We start from the raw sequence: 19,937 nt of genomic DNA, 5'->3' as shown, positions 1-19,937 counted from the left end.
CTTTATTTACTTACGTTTGTTTGTTGAGTTGTTTTTCCACAATTTGTTTTTTCACTTTTAGATGATGTTTTCCACCATTTTCGTTGTGTTTTCATTCTCTTTGTTTTCTTGCTCTTTTTCTTCGTCTTCTCCGTTTTTTTATCATTTTTCTTTACACTTACTCATTTAGCGTTGATTAAACAAAAGTTAAAAAAAAATTAATTCACCACACAGCCACAGTTTATTATTTCAATCAAAAAATCGTTTATTTAGGATCATAAAATTAAAAACATAACGTGACGTACAACAGTTTTGGGTTTTCTCTTTTTTGGTTTTTTGGTTTGTCCTCAATTGTTACTTTTTGTTTGCTTTTTTCCTGCTTTCTTTATATATATATATATATACGTTTAGGTATATGTATAGTTTGTGTGTATATATATAATTTTAATTTTCTTCCACTTAGCTCCTTTTGCTTTCCCATCCATTCTTATTCCTCGCTTTCTTTGCATTTTTCTCAGTATATTTTTGTGTGTTTCACTTCAAACAAAACGCACCCCGCCCGGTAAACATTAAATGTTTTTTTGTTTGTTTGTCTTATTTGTTTCTCTATTCTCGCTAGTGTTCTTGCTTTGCTCATTTTCTTTGCCCTGCCAATGCACCGTGCGAAGTTAATTTGCATTGAAACGTTATCGGGACGTTCTTACTTAGGTTGTCCAGTTTTGTTTGTTTGTATGTGTGTTTGTTTTGCTGTTGTTCGACGAGCGATTTGCTTTTTATGTGCATTGGTTTCCTGCTGCTCGCCCTACAGTGCCTAAACTACGACTGAACTATATTTAAGTCGCTTTTGCAATAGTTTTTAACTGCTTTGCAATTGCTATCGATACCGTTTTCTCATTTTCTTTGTTTTGTTACAAATTCTTTCCCATTCTACACCATTCATTTTTTCTTTCACACACACACACACTCACGCACGCAATGCGTTCTTATTTGCTATCTTTACACGTTTTATGCATTTTTTTCATAACTTTCTTCTATTTTTCCACTTTCACTTGACAGTGTTCCTCTGTTTTTCTTCAGTTATTCTCCTTTTTGTTGTTTCTTCTTGTGATAAATATAATAAAAGTTGCAGTACATGTTTAAGCTGCTAAAACTTATCAAATAATCAACAGTAGTTCGGCTGCGGACGATTGAAAACTGATTGTGGTAACGTTTTGTAGTAGTTGTTGCTCTGTTAAATAGTTTTGTGGTCGGTTTTTTTTGTTCTTCTTGTTTTGGTTTCACTTTTGTGTTGTCTGCTTGCAGGCTGTGTGTGTGTGTGGTGTTATTAAATCTTATACAAAAAGTACGCAGTTTGAGGGGTTACGGCACCAAGCGATTAAAAGTAGTTAGAAAAGCACAACTCATGTGCATCAGACATGTAATAAGAATGTAAGAAACGGGATGAAGTGTAAGAATTAGAATAAAACAGTTTGTTGGATTTTATGTGCAGAAATTACTTGAACGGTTCAAACGGATCATCATAATCGGTACAAAACCCATTATTTGCATAACTGTTTGTTCGTGTGTATCATTTGTCTGGGTGTGTGTGTGTGTGGTTATGTGTTGTGTTAAGTATTGTAGTCATTTATCCTTTTCTATACCTTTTTAGGGTCTTTTACCCTCTTCTAGGATTGGTTTACTTCTGTGTAATTGCAATTCTCTTCCACTGTCTGTCTTCCTTCACACTGAACCACTCGACAGCCTGAACGGGTTTGGGTTGTTGCTTTCAATAGCTCATATTTCGCACTATGATATAAGTAGGTGTATGTATATGTATGTATAGGTTTTATGTATAAAAAATTATAGCACAATCATAGCGCGGCGCTAGTATAGTAGGTATTCTGACGGTTTTCGGTTTCCTTTTCTTTTCTTTTTTTCTCAAAAAACCATAAGTTTTTGTGTAAGTTTGGTGGTGCTGGTGCACTCTCTTGTTCTTTCTTTTGCTCGCTACCCCTATTTACGTTTGCTAGTAGACGCGGAACGCTTTATAGCCACTTTTGTTGTTTTCTTTTGTATGCTTTTTGTTGACCTCTGTTTGCAGTTTGTTCCTTTGTTTTCATGTCTTGCTTTATGTCACAATTACAATTTTATGGTTTTGTGCACTTTGCAAGATACCATCCTTCCAAGCTGTACTATTGGCATTTGCATTTTGTTTTGTTTTTTTTTTTGTTGTTGGTTTTCTTCATTTTCGTTTCGTAACGTGCTCTTACTTCAAGCCGTTTCTTTTAACTCGTTTTGGTTGCTTCTTATTATGCGTTGACGCTTTATATTTCTTACGAAGCACGTTGTTTGATGCCCTTTGCACTTTCCCTTTTTTACTATTCTTCCTAGAAGCGAGCTGTATTCCTCTATTGCAACTTTTCCCCCTAGTTTGTAGTATGTGTGTGCATGTGTGTATATTATAATCTGATCTGCTACCTTTCTGCTGCCCTCGATTGCTTTCGTCCCGCATCCGTTCCTTCTAACAGTTCAAGCGTTTTGGATGATGCGCGCTTCGCTTTCGGCTTCGCACATCTACGCCACTTACTTATTACCCATATTGTTCGAACGTTATTAGTAGTTAGTACATATTCATTTTTGTTTTTTGTGTGTGTGTGTGTGTCGGTGTGTGCTTGAGTGTTTTTCTGTTTTCATCTAATTAAATGTAAATAATTTAACACCCCTTTTTGAAGGAATTCTTCGTTTTGCCTTCGATCGTGGCTATGGTTTGACGGGCACTAAATGGTGCACTAAAATATTCAAAAGTGAGCTGTTTGTGTATGTGTGTGTATGTATGTGTGTTGGAATTGGAAATGTTTCATGTACAAGAACAAAAACAAAAAAACAGGTTCCACTGTGGAGCCGTATCGAATGGTGTGAAAGGAGGTGATTCCTCGCACGCTTAAGACCCATATTTCCATTAGCTTTGTTACGTTACGCCTTTGTCTGCTTACTCGATCGCTGGCTTAAAGGAGCGTAACGTGATGATCGGCGCCTACTTCGCTACGTTTGTCTGAACAAATCTCTCGATGCTAGCTTCCATTACTTTGCGTAGCTTGAGCGGGGTCAGTTTAGTGTGTTTAATTTTTACAAATGGCTGTAGTATGTGCACGATTTGCTTGTTTTGTTTGTTTATTTTTTTGCTTTTCAAAGTGAATCACTTATGTTTTTTTCTGTGTTGCTTGTTTAAATTTCGTATAAAACCTTTACCCTGAATTGCTTAATTCTTTAGCCGCCTCTCAATGTCGCGTGCGCTGTTTGTTTTCTACCATCGTACTGAAATTACGTTGCGTTTATAAACTTTAAACTTGTTAGCAGCTTATTGTGTGTTGGGAGTGTTGCATTGTTCCTTGGGTGAAAAAGGTAAGCATAAGCAACATGCAACAAAACAGAAAAAAACCAAACCGGACCAACAACACTGAGGATAAGTTTTCATTCCTTTTTCCTTCTTCCGCAAGCTTTCTATTGTAAAGCTTGCAAATTGTACACCACACGACGGAAGATTTTGCTTTTAATTACGTTTTAGCTTGCGTTGGGTACCTTTTTTGTCTCTTCAAAAACAAAAAAAAAAAGAACAAAGAGTAAAACAGATTCTATGTACCGTTTTTTTGCTATTCTGATCAGCTTTTTGCAACGCGATCGTGCACTTTTACACAATTGTTACTACTATTACTATTAATTCCAATCCAATTGTAACGAATATTGCAGGCAGCGGCAAACGTGCCAGAATGTTGGCAATGTTTTGCCTTCGTTCTCTAATTTCGATCGTCAATTAATTTAACTATTTCACTTAACTTTGAGGCTGGGCAATGTTGTTCGTGCTTTTTAGCTGCTTTACACTACAAAATTTGCCACCTTGTCAATTGCTTTTCGTTTGAAAGCGCATTTGTTTTTTTTTGTTTTGTTTTTAAGTTTGTTTTGTTTTACTTTCCTTGCTGCTGTTGTTGCTGTTGTTGCTGTTGTTTGGGAGCATTGCATGCATCGTGCGGCTTTACCGACACGAAGCATTCACACACTACGCACAAATTGGGCTTACACGCTACAATTCTTCGCGGCGTCTCGGCGTCATCGTCTTTGGTAAATCACAATCTTAGCTGAGCTGTAGTTTTTTTTTCGTTTATTATATTCATTATTTAAACCGTATGCTTGTACAGATGTTTTCATGATTCATTTTTTTTGTAGTTCTGTTTTGTTTTGTCACTTAGTTTTTGGAATAGTGTGTACGTGGGTGGTGTGTTGAGTGGGTGAGTGCACGTGTAGTGGGTTGTGTCTGAGAATGGTGTGTTCCTTGTGTTCAAAGAGCGAAATGGAGCGAAAAAGGCAAAAGAAGGTAGCGTTGGATCAGTTTTGTATGATACGTGGCAAAGAAGAGAGAAGATGAAAAGAACATATACACACACGTACATGTAGTAAAGTTGCTTTAGAAGAGGAAACATATTTTTTTCGAATAAAATAACAATTACAAGTCAAGGCAATTATTAATTAACACTAAGACTCACTAGACCCCCAAAAAGCAACAAGTCATCTCGTAGTGTAGTAATGGTAGTAGTATGGTGTAGGTCGTTACCTGTAGTTGGTGTTGAGTGAAGGAGTGTGTATGTGAACGTCATATTGTGCGACTGTAACGTGGCGTAGTGTGAAGAGGAGTGTTACATACTTATGATTTACTTTACAAAATACACTCTATATGTTTGTGTTTGTGTGTTTGTGTGTGTCTGTATAAGTATGCCATCTATGAATGTGTGCCATCGGGCACGAAACGACTGCGCTTAAACTGTAGCTAACACTGTTCGCTTTAAATACTTTTTACATACGTACAGTAATTGGTTTGTTTGCAAAACATTGGTTTTCGAGTGTGTAAGTGTTTTCTTTTCGGTTTTCTTTTTCACTTTTTTATATTTACTTTCAGCTGCAAAGTTTCAGCATTGCACGTAATAGCTTCTCTATGTCTACGTGTCTCCTTCTTTATTTAATCTTCTCCGTTGCTCTTCCTCGCTTTAACTAAGCATCTCTATTCGTTAATGTCTTTTCGGTTCTTAGCTTCTGGAAAGTAAGGTTGGTTTGGATGCAGTTATAACATGATGAGGTGCTTCTTAACTTAAGCTTCGTCTAATTTGTTCGCCAGCGCAGAGAGCGCAGCGGCTCGATTCATAATGGTGAATAAAAACGATTGCCTACCTTCTGTGCTCAGTCCCCATTTTCTTTTTTTTTTTTGCTAAACTATATGGTATGAGCTTTCGTCTGCGTGTTTAGAATTAGTTTAGAATAGTTACGTTCACTAGCAGTTATTGATGGAGACTGGTAGGTATAAGAAAAAAAAAAACAGGACATTTAACAAACTCTCGTTGAGCAGTTGGAAATGAAAATGAGACATCATTGCTCAAGTACTTTCAGTACTTTCTCTCTTATCCCTTAACAGCTTAGGTAAACTGAACAAAAGTCATCAACTAACGGGACATTTCGTATTCCTTCGTATCTCGTAACGTTGTAACCCACTTTCCTATTTATTTACGATAGTTTTTAAAGGCATTCAAGCGATAGATTGTTTTAGAGTGGCGTTCAGTAGTAGTAGTAGTGTGTTGTTTTTCCTTCCCCTCTTCTCTTTCCTTGGTTTTGTGATATACTTTCACAGTTTTAATCCTTCTCCCTGCTAGCTAATTATATTAACCTTTCTCAGCATCAGATGCGTTTGTTTATGTTTCTCGAGTTTTGTTTACCGATTGATCCTCTCCTTTTATTTTTTGCTTCCCAATTCACTAGCTTTCCTTAATCCACCTCATCCACTTTCACTACGTTTTGATATGTCAAATGATGCAAAATAAGCACTTGGTTTCAGCGTGTGTTACTTTTTTCCTTCTTCCTCATTAGATAGATTCATTCGTTTTGACTGCGTCTCGTTTTTTTATATGTGTTTCATTTGTCCTACTCTCTGCCTTCTCTACATCTCTTGCGGATGACTGTCGCGGTTAAGATTTGCATTTCAAACTGGAATAGTGTTGTGTTGTGTAAGTTTTCTATTTGCGCTTTCAGTTAGTACTTCTAGAAAAGAACAGGCTAACGGTGGCTAAAGACTGTCCGTACCATGTTTCCATTCCTGTTTCAATGGAATTTTGCAATTCCATCTTCTTCATTTACTATCAGACTTTCTAATCGATGTTTGGGCAACAGTACGGATCAGTAGTGGTGTAGGTGCGATGCAATTAAGTAGATAATTGGTAAGCAAACGCGTGTTGTGCTCTTTTCTCTTCCCAGTCGCTCTCCGGCGAAAAAAAAGGGACTAATGCCAATAAGCATTTATTGCTTGTCCTTTCCGTGGCCGCACTGTACAAATCGAAACCGGACTGAATTGCTCGCTAACGTGTATGTTTGTAAGTAATTTTTTTGGTACTTTACGAACGATTTCTTTCCCCCCACTATTCTTGCTAGCTACTAGTAGTAGTGACATCGAAACTGTGTGTAACTTTACGACTTTATGCCAATCCAAAAATTTCAAATCATAAAGCATGGATGTGTTTGCTACAATCGTTAAGGCCAAAGTGATCTATTTTCAAAAGGCAATTTATGCATAATTTAAAGCAAACCCAAACGTAGGCTGAAGAAATTCGTGCTATCTAATGGTGTGTTGGCTTTCTCGGGTGTGCGGAAACGAGCGACTTAAACTAGCGTTGGTCCAAATTGTGAAGCTTGCACATCGAAGGCAAGCTTCTCGATTGTTGTGTGCGGTGCTAAGCACGACTAGAAGGAGCTCAGAGAACGGGGTTTCCTTCTAATTGAAAGGCTCGCCGGCAAGGTGCTGATTAGTCTTCCTTATCACAGCAAAAACAGAACAAGCTTTTGTTGGCAGAAAGTATAGCACAAACTAGCAAATTGTGCGCTGGTATTTGCATCGTATCAAATTGAAAACACTAGCAGAAAAAACGTACCCATCTGGTCATCGAGATCACAGAACTGCCCTTCATGCATTGTGGCATTCGGCGGGGGGCAAGGCTATTTATTACAGTTCTTCGCTTTTAAGATCTTTCTTCTCTAGCAGAATTGAACAGAAGAGACCGACAATTTAAGTCGCAGCCCTATTTCTCTTTCCTTCTCGTTTTTTAAAGCCACATTCAAAAAGGAAACCCTTTAAGTAAGTGAGTATGAGTCGGTGTAGTAGGTGTATTTCTTCCTTCTCTTGTTTCTGGGTGGTTGGTCGTAAGCTTTCAGCAAGGAACTTTGGGTACGCTTTAGTCGTGTGTGAGTGTCTGTGAGTTTAGATTTGTATTTTCAGTTAATAAGCACCTTCTCGATAGAAACGTAGTAAAATGTGGTACTCCTACATTATAAGCCAACCCTTACTTTTCTAATCTTGTCGCTCTTCTCTCTGTATCTCTCTGTTTTTCTAGGCATAAATTGAATGAATTGAATTACACAGCTTCCCCGTTCTGTTACGCTATTAATTTAGTGTGATTGTTTTGTGTGTTTGAGTGTGTGTGTGTGTGTGTGTTTGAGGATGTTCATTTGTGTTGGTAATAATTAGTTTGCTTTCTTTAGTTGGTACTTCCATTGATATTGCTATTGGCATTTCTTCATTCGCACTGCGGCAAGCTTCCACCCGCTTGCACACCACCGGAAGCGTATCGCGCAATTTTGTTTCCCATTGCAGAAATGTGTGTGTGTGTATGTGTTGTCTTCTTACTATATAGATTATTCCGCTTCGAAGCGTTCTACGGCTCTACGGCTGAGCTGTCTTTCTGTTCGTACGCAACCATTCTGCGCAAGCAAACCGGTGCCATCATTATTTGTGCTCGTGTATTATATTAAACTTTGACTCTATTTCGCTTCTATTTTGTGGGTTTTTGTTCGCAAACTTTCACAAAAATAGTATCTCTTCTACTGCTATGTTTCTTCGTTGGATCAAGGGGTGGTCGTTTACTGTAACGGTTCACTTCCTTTACGTTAGCAAGTGTAAACGAAAGGAAATGAGTTGCAGCTGGAATAAACGCTCTGTACAGTTTGCGTTTAATTGAAACGCTTATGGCTTGCCGCCGTGGTGTAGCCCGTGTGAGAGATGCCACATCTGCTGTGGCCGCGAATTAGGGGGTTTGGGTGTTTTTGTTCTCTTTACGGCTCTAATTGAAATTGTCCCATTTTTACTCGTATCACAAATCAATGGAACCTCGTCTCTCGAGCGTCTTGATGCCACTCGGCTATGCATTTATGTTATCATTATGTGAAAAAAGGCAGTATCTGTAGGTTTGATTTAGCCATCCTTTTTTGTGTGTATGTGTGTACTATTCGTGAGCCTTGATGTGGCGAGATGGGTACAGATGAAAAGGGGGTTATCGGTTTAGCGCTCTTTGAATGGCTCCGAAGCAAATAAAAACTCATGAGAAGCGAGCGCCTTCTGTCTGTTTGATTAAAACATGCGAGAGTTTCGAGGCATTCGAGTTTTGGTTTCTGTAGGAACGATCGATGCATTCGGTTCAGCATTTTCCGGTCACTAGCCCTCGGCTCGGTTTTACGCAAGCCCGAAGTGAGATGTGTGTGTTGAGGCGCAAAGCAGAGAGCGAGTCCGACTGCGTGTAATGTATATATCCTATGATACGTGTGAATGCGTGTGTGTGATGATGTCTGTGTGTGTGCATGTTTGTGTTTATGTCAGTGTGTAATTGTACAGCGTGTACCAACTCAATAAACAACTGGCCACATATTTATAACAATCGTCTCTTTGAATGGGCAAGGAAGATGATTATTATAATACACGTGGCCAGTTCTTTGTTGGGCTGGTAAACCCTGTATCGTTGATCGGGATCCGCAACACCTGGTTGCGAACTTCGCTCACACATCGCACATACTCTTCGTTGCCAACAAACGACCCGCGGTAGAAACAATGCGACAATCCCCGGAACCGCGCACCTTTCGCACATCGGACCGCCCACCGTTACAGCAGGTTGTTGGTGTAGATCTTGTGGATGAGTGACTTCTGGATCGTATTCTAGGAGAATCCCTTGTAGTGGATGAAGAAAAATATCAGAAAGACGGCGTACGCCGACGGGAAGGTGATGCGCGCGATCACGTCGATCGTCTTCGCGACGCGTATCGGATGCGGCGGTTCCTTTTTGCGCACTTGCACGAAGCACGTCTGTTCCACGCGGAGTAGGGGTTTGCAGGGATTAAAAGAAAGAAAACGCAAAAGAGTTAGATGAGAATTGGGCTGGATTATATTGTGTCCATAAGGAAATAATTCTAATGTTAGATTGACCTATTGATAGAATAAATTAAAATATGTGAATGAATAAGAATATTTAAAAAAAATCTTTTTTTTTGTATTATTTTTAAAAATATCAATTTAAATTATAATGAGGACAGAAATTATATTGTATTTTCAACCATATCTGATAATCTTGCAATAGCTTTATTTTTGTGCGAAACGCATTGCATAGTTTTAGGCGCTTGTTTTTTGTACTAATAAAATAATGGTAAATCAAATACGATTACAGGGTTGCTCATGGATTCCCATATTTGTGGAACCCTTCCTTGATTCTTTTTTATGGGAAGTGAACTCATATGATGGAAATTACTATTAGATTTGTCCATCAAGCTCGCTATAAAGTCCAATTTCCCTTACATTTAGCTAATTTCAAAATAAGAAAGAGTCAGAGAAAGTGTCCCGCAGCTATCAGAACACCTGGAAAACCCTGAATCTTCAAAACCGTGGGAATCGTGTCAACATCACACTACTACTCACCTCTGTTGCACAGCCATTGTTCGCGGAGTGTGTGCAGGGGCTGGTACCGCCCGCACAACTGGTACACGCGACGATCTCGTTCGGTCCACCGGATTCCCGCTTCTTCACACCCTGTCAAAGGGAACATCATTAGTGGGTTGAACGGGCAGGGATTGATGCAGCAGGAGAAGTAAAGAGTAAACTGCACGTTCGAATGCGAGTAATATAAGTTTGGCAGCGTAGTAGTGAACCAATACAAGAAACAAGAAACCGATTCAACAAAAGTGCATAAAGTTCAAACGGATTAGGGCATCAAACAGTCAAACGAAAAGATTGTAAACAGAACGGAACATAAAACGATAAGATGATTTCAATAAGTCACCGGAGTAGATAGTATTTTTTTAGTAGGATTGATCCAAAAGTCGGCTGGTTGGCTTGTGACTGTGCGTTTATCAAGAGCAAGAAGGGTATAACCGGCACGCGGGACGATCGTTCACAGTGCGAAATGCACACGAAAGGAAAGATAGATAGAGAGGGGAGCAACATTTGCAGAAAATCGGATGGATCGTGTGGGGATTGTATTTTGCATGTTACAAATCACAAGGAAAGGTTCAGTTAACCATTAAAGGTGTTTGCACGCGAAACAGCTTCACTCTGTGACACAAAAAGGGGTTTGTTGAGTTAAGAAAATGGCAAGTAATCGGAAGGCTCTTCAAAAGAAAACACTACAAATCATACACGCACGAACAGATATTCACAAACTCTAGGACACTAGATACAGATGGTCGGCACACATACAACACTAGTTGTTGCCTTTGGTTGAAGCAAATTATTCACACGTGTGTCGGCAAAGCGTTCGGGAGAAGCAGAGTTCTAGAAAAATGCGAATTATAGTACAGCTCTAGAAAGTCGGAGTCTCATCAAGTGTGTATAGAAACAGCGAACTGGAAACTAGTTTCCCAGTTGACAAAGGGTATATAGAATGCTAGAAGTAGGCAACACAACATTGTCAAGGGGACAGAGAGATACAGATAGAGAGAAAGAATAGAGGGAACGATTTACTAAGGGATAACATTAAACGTGGAGCACGTGCACGGAGTACATTCTTGGAGCAAGGGTGCGCATTATGTTCTAATTATTATCGGCGGTCTAGGTTTAAATTTTGCAAAATGAAAACAGAATAACATAAAATAAACAGTACACACAAACATAAAGAAAATGTAGAAGTTCAGTCTAGGGTAAGCGTGTCCTGTGTGTTAAGTTTGAGGTGTTAGATATATTCACAGCTATTTCCTAGTTAAGCTCACAGGGCGCACTTAAAATCTCATTCAGGGTTAGAGAGGTTAGTTTAATATGAAAAGTAAAACATAAACAATACCATCTTAGCATCTTCCTGGAGCACTTTACGAACGATTTGATTATCACCATCGTCTGGTGCAAGAGTTCAACCGCTTACCACGACAACAGCTAACGAACCGACCGAAGAGCGACCGACCATTAGTAAGTTGCTTGCGTTGTGTCTCATCGCACGAAGGATGAGAAGATATAAAAGCTCGCCCCCGGCCCGTCCATAAATTACATATTCTAGTGGCATGCTAAAATTGTCACCCATTTTGATTGGGGCGAAGTACGGTTGGGTGGTGCACGGCCTCTTCCTTCTGTTCGACCATCCATTCGCTCGCCTTTTCTCTTGGGAGGTGTGAACCGTTTCCAATGTTAGGTACAATGCACTCCGTGCTGAGGTGAGGTGCACATGGAATATAAAATTGCCACCATTCACCACCCGCGAGGAGTGGGAGGGCGGAAAGCAGACTTTCCAGCCATTGAGAGAGAGAGAGAGCTGGGTAATCATTCATTCGTTGACGGTATTTCAATTATGCTAGCAACATGCAGCAGGAGAACCAGCAGCAGCATGTTCCAGTTTGGGGCAAAAGAACCATGCCCCGAGAGGACACGGTGGAGTGTGAAGCAATTGGTAGTACAAACCCCTTGTCTACAACCCCCTCCACCCTTTCGCTCCCATCTTAAAATGGATTGGCAAATGTTATCTTAATGTTCATTCTCGCTTCGTTTCGTGTGTTATCTCGTTCTCGTAGGAGTGGTTCGTTGCTTTATCGGCATCTCTTGCACCCAAAGTGGTCGGAAAACGGTGGTCGTTGTCAGAGAACGTAGCAACATGTCAGGTCGTGCTGATGTGTGTGTGAGTGTGCGAGGATGGGTAAAGTCTTTAATCCTGCGATTGGGCTGTAGGTTTGCATTTCGGATGGATAACAGGACACACTTACCGGCTACGATAGGAGTAAGGCATTTCCACGCGAAATGATGACGAAGATGAGAAGAGGGAGAGAGCGGCAAGGGCGAGGTTTGGAGGTTAGTTTGTCCATACAAGATGATCGTGGTGCGATCGTACAGCCAGGAGTTTACGGGGACGCGTGAAGGGTGAATAAGTTGATAGTTTCAGCCAGACAGGGACGAGAGCGATGGCGTGGAAGATTGTGTGTATGTGTGTGTGTGTGTGTGTGGAAGACGAAAGGTGTTGTAGTTTTTTTTGCGGTGTTGGTTTAATTTTCAACATTGAAAAAGAAACGACAGCCAGAATAGGTACATACACACGTACACGTACACGTCGAAAGGTGTTGGAGTTGTTAGTTCGGGGGAGGTAGCAGGAAGAGAATAAAACATGAAACTAATTATTACACAGGCTCAGTAGTGCTAGGATGCGGACAGGGCCAGCGCTCGACAGAGATGGGACACATGTAAAGGCCACACGGGTGACAACACTAGTGACGGGGCGGCGTACGAGGGCGAGGATACATGTTGCCTTGTTATGCTGTGACACCTTTATGTTATGGGAAATTTTGAAAAAAAAAAAAACAGAGAAGAGCGCGTAATTTTATCAATCGATTTTAAAAAATACTTTAAAGTTCTAAATCCTTGAGCAGCGCTTGTGGTGTATTGCGATTGCATACATCTAGGCGTCGCCAGCACACTTTAGTACAAAAGCTCAACCGCTCGATGTATCCTCGCCGGTCATACCGTTTTACCAGTGGTAAGTGACGTGCAAGAACGCTCTTCTACCTTTGGCTAGATTATGGGTGTATGGGTGCACATGGTAAAACGACTGCAGGAAAAGAACACACCGTGGAAATGAGATGGAACAGGAACAGGGGAGAACGAGGTGACGAGGAAAGAGTACAAGGAATGGAAAAAAGCAATGAAGAATGATTTTGTTCCTCGCAATTTTGCGCACCGTTGAAGGGGAAAACAAAGGACCGGTTCAGTCCACTCATTACCGAAATGCAATTAGCTAACTATCCATCAACCATCGTACTCAAAAAACAAGCAAAAAAAACACAGGTACGTTGTATGCAACGCACGAAGCCATTAGCGTACAGCGTTCGGTGTTCGGACCAGCAAGCGGGACAAATCCCTGGAAAGCGATGGTACGGGTTACTGGTCCGGCTAGTAAAGCAGGAAGAACCAAACACAACGCAGGAAGGAGGAAAAAATGGGAGTGGGAAATTGCACCAAACGCTTCACTTTCAGCAAGATTGCGATGGGTGTAAAATGGGAGAAAGCTTATCGTCCTTCACGGCAAAGGCGCCGAGAGCTTTCGAAAGCTTACACGTAATGCTGATAAAATTAGATACAAGCTACAATGTATGTACAAAGCGGGTACGTGGCACTTGATTGGATATTAAAAAAGAATAATGTTTCGAAAAAAAAAACTTAAAAAGTTTATGTAAAACCAAGTTTGGGTGGCTACTGTTTGAATCAAAAAAGAAAACCTTCATCCCGTTTAAAAAAGCAACTGTTTGGAAAAAATCTAGTTGATAAATAACGCAAGTCCTTCACTGTACGTACCCTCTTCGAAGCAACCTTGAACGGTTTCTGATTAAGTTTATTGTGCTTTAAAGAATTTAATTTAATGCCGCTCCAAAAGCCTTCCATTTGCTCACCGCTCACAGCATATGATTAATGTGCTTTGGACCGAGCGTCGTAACCTCGTCACCAAATCCGGTCCGTACAAAACCGTTGCCCTGCGGAGCTGTGCCCCTCGTCGTTACGAAAAGCGGTAATCATCAAAGTTTGTAAGCAATGTCGTTAGCTGGGAGTAAGGGTAAGAAATGTATAGGGAAAGGTAGCGCAGAAGGAAAACTCCACTGCCAGCACCAACAACCGGCACCAATAAAGATGATAAACGATTGTTTTGGTTGGAACGTGGAAAGTGGAAGGAAGCGTTGGATTGACCGAATGTACCGAAAACGGTTCCACAACAGAAAATTTTCCTCAATTTCCTGTACCATTCGGTACTGCTTTCCCGTAGCCTTGTTGGAAGTTACAATAGAAACAAGAAACAATGGGCGCAAGCCGAAAATTCTATAATCAACTCGATCCGATCATATTTTCCAAAACCCGGCGCCCATTCAATATCCTTGTGCTTGGGCCTGCTTGGCCTGTGTGGCTGCCGGCAAGCGTGCAACATAAACTAGGATGAGCATAAACAGGCAAACACATGGGCTACCGGTGGTACGGGCGAATCATTTGCAAGGTGAGCTGAACAAGCTCACTTCCGGGCTACGGGGTCTGGGCCGATAATTTCACCCCTTTGAAAGGGCGTTGATTGCAAGAGGCTTTCAGCGAACGGGAGCTCTCGTGGTTAGGGTCGTCAGTGTACCACGAGGCAGTGCAGCAAACCCGATAGACCAGTATCATCAACAACCAGCAGTTGTTAGTAAATGAACCGGCACTGGGCCTGGGGTTTGTGGCAGGACGCCAAAGCATATAAGGCTGGGCTAGGCTGATTTAAGGCGAGCTGTTGCATTCGGGTGCGCTTGTTTCGGGAGCTTGGTGGCATTCACGGTAGACGGTGGCTTCCGGTGCAGTACTGCACTGCTTGCAATGGTAAAGATAATTGCGAATGGTTGTTGCGGAGCAGGCCCGAATGCAAATTGCATCTGGGGTTGGGATTTGCACGAGAGAGAGCCTGTATTGCATTGCAAAATGGGATGACATTGCAATGCGTAGCTGTTACAACAAAGATAAAGTGGAGTTCGATTATTGGAAAATGCTTCCGGCGAATACCTTGGAACGATTCGTGGTAGAAATTACTACTATTCCTGGGCAAATCAAAAGTTGAATGTACCTTTGCAATTATTTGAAGATTTTATTTGCGAAGATATTTCATTATTGGAGGAAAGAATTCGTTTTGAAAAAGAGCATAATTTACGCGTTGAACCTAAAAAAGGTATGTTTCTGTTTATAATTCAAAATTTGCACCTTCTATGTAATACTATGTGGAGATAACATATCACAGCTCACATTATAAATCACAATCGAATAAAGAATTAAGAATATTTATGTAAAATAATCTATGTGCTGGTTGGTTGGTTGAATTTGCCGATGCATTGCATACAATTCGTGTTTGTAAATTGCCTAGATTTAGGCGCACACTGCAAAACACTCGTTATAAGTACGCTTTTTCAATAACTTTTTAATTACTCGCTTTGGTAAATTGACATTATATAAAACGGTTTGTTTGTACATATTGTACAAACCAAACCAGTCTAGCAATAAATAATTTACATTTAAATTCCATTTCCCACTGCTGTGATGGATGCTAGCCGCATACAGCACTAAAAACCACAAAACCCAATGCATAATGCAAAACTGCATGGCGTTGTTTTTGGCCTCACAAAGTTAGACCCCAATCACCGCATCAGTAGATCGATCGAAGTGCATCGATGTAGAAAGAATCCATTCGCTGCAATCGGTACAGCCCCGTGGCACAAGCGAATCTATTTTTTTTCCCTGCAGGCAAGCATCATTGGTTAGTGATTTGGTGAGTGCAAAACCATTCAACTAACACATACACGTTCAAACACGCACAAACACAGACGATGTGAAGCCCATTTGAAACATACACACAAACACACACATACATTCAGAATAACAAGGGTATGAATTTTTCATCAGCAGTAACGGCATCCCGTGAGCAGTAACCGGGCACAGCACAGCATAAATGGATTAGCATAAAATCCCAGCACCAGAGTTAGTCACACAGCACGACACACCACACACACACACCACACACCACGGCAGAATGCAGCTTAGCGAAACAAACAAACACAAAAAAGGACACGGGTGTTCCCGGACCGGTGGCTCCCGCTTTTGCGAGTCTGGTTCGTGGCTTGCGCGGGAGACACTCAGAGATTGCGGCATCGGAAAAAAACCTTCCACTCTTCCCTTCCCTGTCGGTTCAACTTACAAAGCTCGTTTCCATGAGCCCGGCCTCGTTAAGCTTCGTCTCGACCGTGGGACGGCGCCGGGTCAGACCGGGCCCGGTGGACGACGCATCGGTGGCAAGTCCTTCCTCGCACAGCAGCACAGCGGCGGCCGGCGCGGCCGAAGCGATGGGCGGGGCGATGGGCGCTGTGGCTAGCGGGGGAGCCGTGGCTGCTGGCGCTACAGTGCGATGCGGTGGCGTTTGAGCGAGCCGACCGGCGGTGGCAGCGGCAACACTGGCAGCGGTGGCCGGAGTTGTCTTCTCCGCGGCAATGGCGGTGTGAAACTCGCGGTCAATTGTTTCCTGCTCGGTTTAGACAAGGTTTCGAAGTTCGAGGTTAAAACTTTACACACTTTACTGACAGAGTTACGCGACAGAGTTACGGAGGCGGGGCGGGCGGGTTAGTGTGTGGCTAGCTCGTTAGTGTACGCCTCCGGCAGTATGGTGTACAGCCGGGTTTCGGTGGTCGGTGGTTGGTTGGATGATTCGAGGCACACTTGCCCCGAGGTGTGATGAATATTACACCGAGTTGGTAAGTGGTCGTTCGATTGGAAGTTAGATTGGAACTAGCGTTATGTTGTGTGTGTTAACGGGCAGACAAACAGCAAACAAAAACGCTGTTTTGTGCTGAACATTGTACTCGAAGAGGGTATCGATGGTCGGCATAAACGTGTGATACAGGACGTGCGTTAATGTGAGTTGGTAAAAATGTCACCAAAGTTTACACTGTTGTATCATATCGTAGAGGAAAAAAGGCGAAATGTACCTAATATGTACAATGAAACTAATGAGATGCAACAGTGATCTGAACGTCACGAATTTTTCAACCCATGAAAAGTTATATGTTATGCTTCAAAACAAAAACAATAAACTCGTTTAGAACAATTTCTTATGTGTTGGTCGTAACATGGATGTTGGGAATGATGTTATAAGGTGATTTCGATGAAATACAGATGTACCAAATATTGATGTATATGAAAAGTAACTCTATTCTAGGACAAAACAGTATTTCAAGTAAAAATGTATCTAAAATCAGTATCAACTCGACTAAAAAGGTTGATGAGCGAACACTATATTCCATTTGCAGTGAAGGCTATTCCTTCTAAAATAGCAACTAACAGCTAATTGTTACTAACTGAGATCGAACAAAACCGCTACATACTACGTAGTTATTATACTGATGGCATGTTATTATTTTCAGTCAACAAATCCACTACGAAACAATGTCAAAACATGGACAAATATCTAATGCTTGGTTGTTATACGCCCATGGAAGCGATTTGTTAAAAATAATGTTTTCCATATATTTTAAATGCTTTCAATGCTTTAAGGTTGTTTAAAAATTAATGGTTTACTTTAACATATGTGTTGTACGTTGAAACAGAACTAATCACAGACAAAAGTTGCACACTACAACACAAGGCCAACGCGAAAACGCAATCTACGCGCGAGGACCACATGAACGAACGAAGACACAGAGAAGCATCAACCAACAACAGAAAACAAACAACACAATCAAACGAATGTCCCGACAGGAACAGTAAGAGCGCAAGAGATAAAGAAAGGAGGAAATAGAAACAGAGAAATAGAGAGCCAGAAAGAGAGCGCAACGAAGGATATAGCAAAAGGAAACGAAACATATAGAAAGGCAGCGATAGCAATAGGCGCGTGATGGGGCCACATTCTGGCACTGGCTTAACACAACATGACAACATTTCTTCCCTCAAACGGCCGTTGCATAAAGAGAGCAACAGAAAAAGGAAACAGTGATACGAATAACAGCTAGCTGGATTTGACTACGGTAAAACGATTTACTGAAATTACCGGAAGCAGTCTCGATGACTGGACGCGGGCAGCAAGTGATTGAAAACACGGCACGTGGCATGATATTGGCATTTTGTTCCAATGCATCATTCAATTAAAGGTTCATCAAGGTTAAAGTTTAAAGGGTTGGTTTTGGTGTGTTCAGCATTTTTGTTAGAATCGTGCCGTTAGGAAGATTTATGTTAATTGAAACATTTGTTTTTAGCAATTATTTATCAATTTAAAATTTTGTAGATTTTTTAAATTAAATGACGTTAGTTATAGCAGACCGAAGGAAGAGAAGAAGAAGAAGAGAAAGAAGAAAGAGAAATAAGACAGAGAAAAATGAGAAGAACGAGTGTATTTTCAAACTCGGGAAATACAATAGAAGAATTGAAATGGATTCAAAAAATTTAACGGCTTATTGATAATGTATGTTTCTGTGGTGTAATAGTACAAGTATTTCTTACTAAAGCAAAAGTGACGGTAAAAAAAATTAAAATCGACAGAACTCTACATGAGATAATTGATAGCAAGTGATAAAAAATCTGCAGTACAACGTGTAGGCCCTTAAATTCCTCCTAATTACTGTTCCATGTTCCTGTTGCAAAAGCCTGCACAGCACCATTCGGTGTATTGTGGGTCAATTTTTTCTATGTTTCTAACAAAAGTTGAAGCATTAAACAAAACGCTAAGTACAGTGGTGGTCAATATTGGCGGGAAAATTGAACAGCAGACTAGAGGTAGAGCACATTCCCATTTATCGTGGAGTGGAACAAAGCCGCCTAAATCCATTGAAAATCAAACAGTAGCAGCAGAAACAAGACTGTACAGCTGGTCGAGAAAAGGGAGCACAGGTGGAAGAAGGAGGCCAGACAGATTTGGTCGCTCTATCAGCACCATCAGCAATCAGGCAGCAGTAGCAGGACAGCGCTTAGCACACATCAAGAGCATCAAAAACGTCAGCATTTAGTACAGAGCAGAAGGTTGAGAGCAGCGTGGCTCAGTTGAAGCATGGAGGGGTTTCATAGTAAAAAGCAGACAGCCACTAGACTGGAATGGAGGGGAGCAGCAAATGCACTCAGGGTTAGCTTTGCTCTTTCATTTGCACTAGCTTATAGTCGTGATAAGAAAGAGAGACAGAGAGAAAGGGACAGACCCTAAGGAGGCTTAGATAGAAGGGGGAAAAGGGAGGAAAGAACTCAAAACTCAAACCAAAACACAAAACAGAATGAAGGATTCAAATGTTGAGCCTGGACTCTGGTCAGGCTTTGGCTTTGGATAGATAAACAATGGTGGAGGGTCGGCGGGCGTTTTGGGAGAAGGGAGTGAGGCGATTTTCGTGGGCGGCGGGGGGAGGGGGAGGAGAGGGTTTCGGTTAAGTAGATGATTTGGTTGAATAAATAAGATAGCTTACCAGGGGACTAGCGAGAATTATTCCGATCCTGCTTAGGACAGCTGGAAGACGCTGGAAAATGACATTACACAAATTGGTTGATACTAAAAACAATACACAATACAACACGGTACAACATGGTTCGCCGTAACGGAGTTGGTTGTTTTGATGGCGAGAGGGGGGGGGGAGGTAGGAGAGAAGATGGATTTTGTTTTCCTATTTTTGGTGAGTAAGGAATAAGTTGGCAGGGAAAAGAGCGAAAAGAAGAAAGAAAAAAAACAACATGGGAACGGGGGAGTTATATGGATGAGTGCCGCACAGTTAGCGGCACAGGAGTAGGAAGAAGCAACCAAAGTTTGGTAACGGAACGATAACTTTGTTTCGCTACAGGTTGCAACAAGGGGAGAGGGGGAGAGCGGAGGGTTGTATAACGCGGTCAAATGATAGTGGAAGCAAGCGGAGTTGGTGTTTGTGTGTGTGCATATTGATTGGCGATTTGCTTCGATCACTCGGGCGATTAACCGTCAATTGTGTGTGTGTGTTTCTGTGTCGCTAATCGAGTGCGGTTTTGGTTGCGTATTTTGTCACGCGCTTTTTTTTCTGACAAACGCTATTATGAGACAATTTGGCAGCCAATGGAAGGTATATAAAAGCTGAGAAATGTGTTTTCTTCTTCTTTCTATTCACCTATGTTTGGCTTAGCATTACGGCTAGAGGAAACGAATGCGGTTATAAAAGTTTCTTATTTC

The 19,937-nt window shown here is 41.3% G+C and overlaps 1 protein-coding gene across 15 annotated transcripts in view; it reads right to left on the bottom strand.

Moving 5' to 3' along the window:
• Positions 1 to 620: 620 nt before the first annotated feature.
• LOC121594452 (glutamate-gated chloride channel) overlaps positions 621 to 19,937 on the bottom strand; it is a 123,201-nt gene continuing 103,884 nt past the window's right edge. For 4 of the 15 annotated variants that reach the window (XM_041917709.1, XM_041917713.1, XM_041917717.1 and 1 more), the window contains 3 exons: positions 19,210 to 19,260; positions 9,725 to 9,826; positions 621 to 9,118 (listed from right to left, as the gene is read on the bottom strand). In XM_041917709.1, the coding sequence (XP_041773643.1) occupies positions 8,972 to 9,118; positions 9,725 to 9,826; positions 19,210 to 19,260 (300 nt within the window). In that variant the 3' untranslated portion in view covers positions 621 to 8,971. Of the gene's footprint in view, positions 9,119 to 9,724; positions 9,836 to 11,988; positions 11,992 to 15,971; positions 16,293 to 17,813; positions 17,832 to 19,209; positions 19,261 to 19,937 lie in introns of all 15 variants that reach the window. The other 11 variants (XM_041917703.1, XM_041917706.1, XM_041917707.1 and 8 more) reach the window with 7 other exon arrangements.

The sequence above is a fragment of the Anopheles merus genome, chromosome 2L (genome assembly GCF_017562075.2).
Source record: "Anopheles merus strain MAF chromosome 2L, AmerM5.1, whole genome shotgun sequence".
NCBI lineage: Eukaryota > Metazoa > Arthropoda > Insecta > Diptera > Culicidae > Anopheles > Anopheles merus.
Note: the sequence above shows the minus strand (reverse complement) of the source record. Positions and strands in the feature narration are given on the sequence as shown.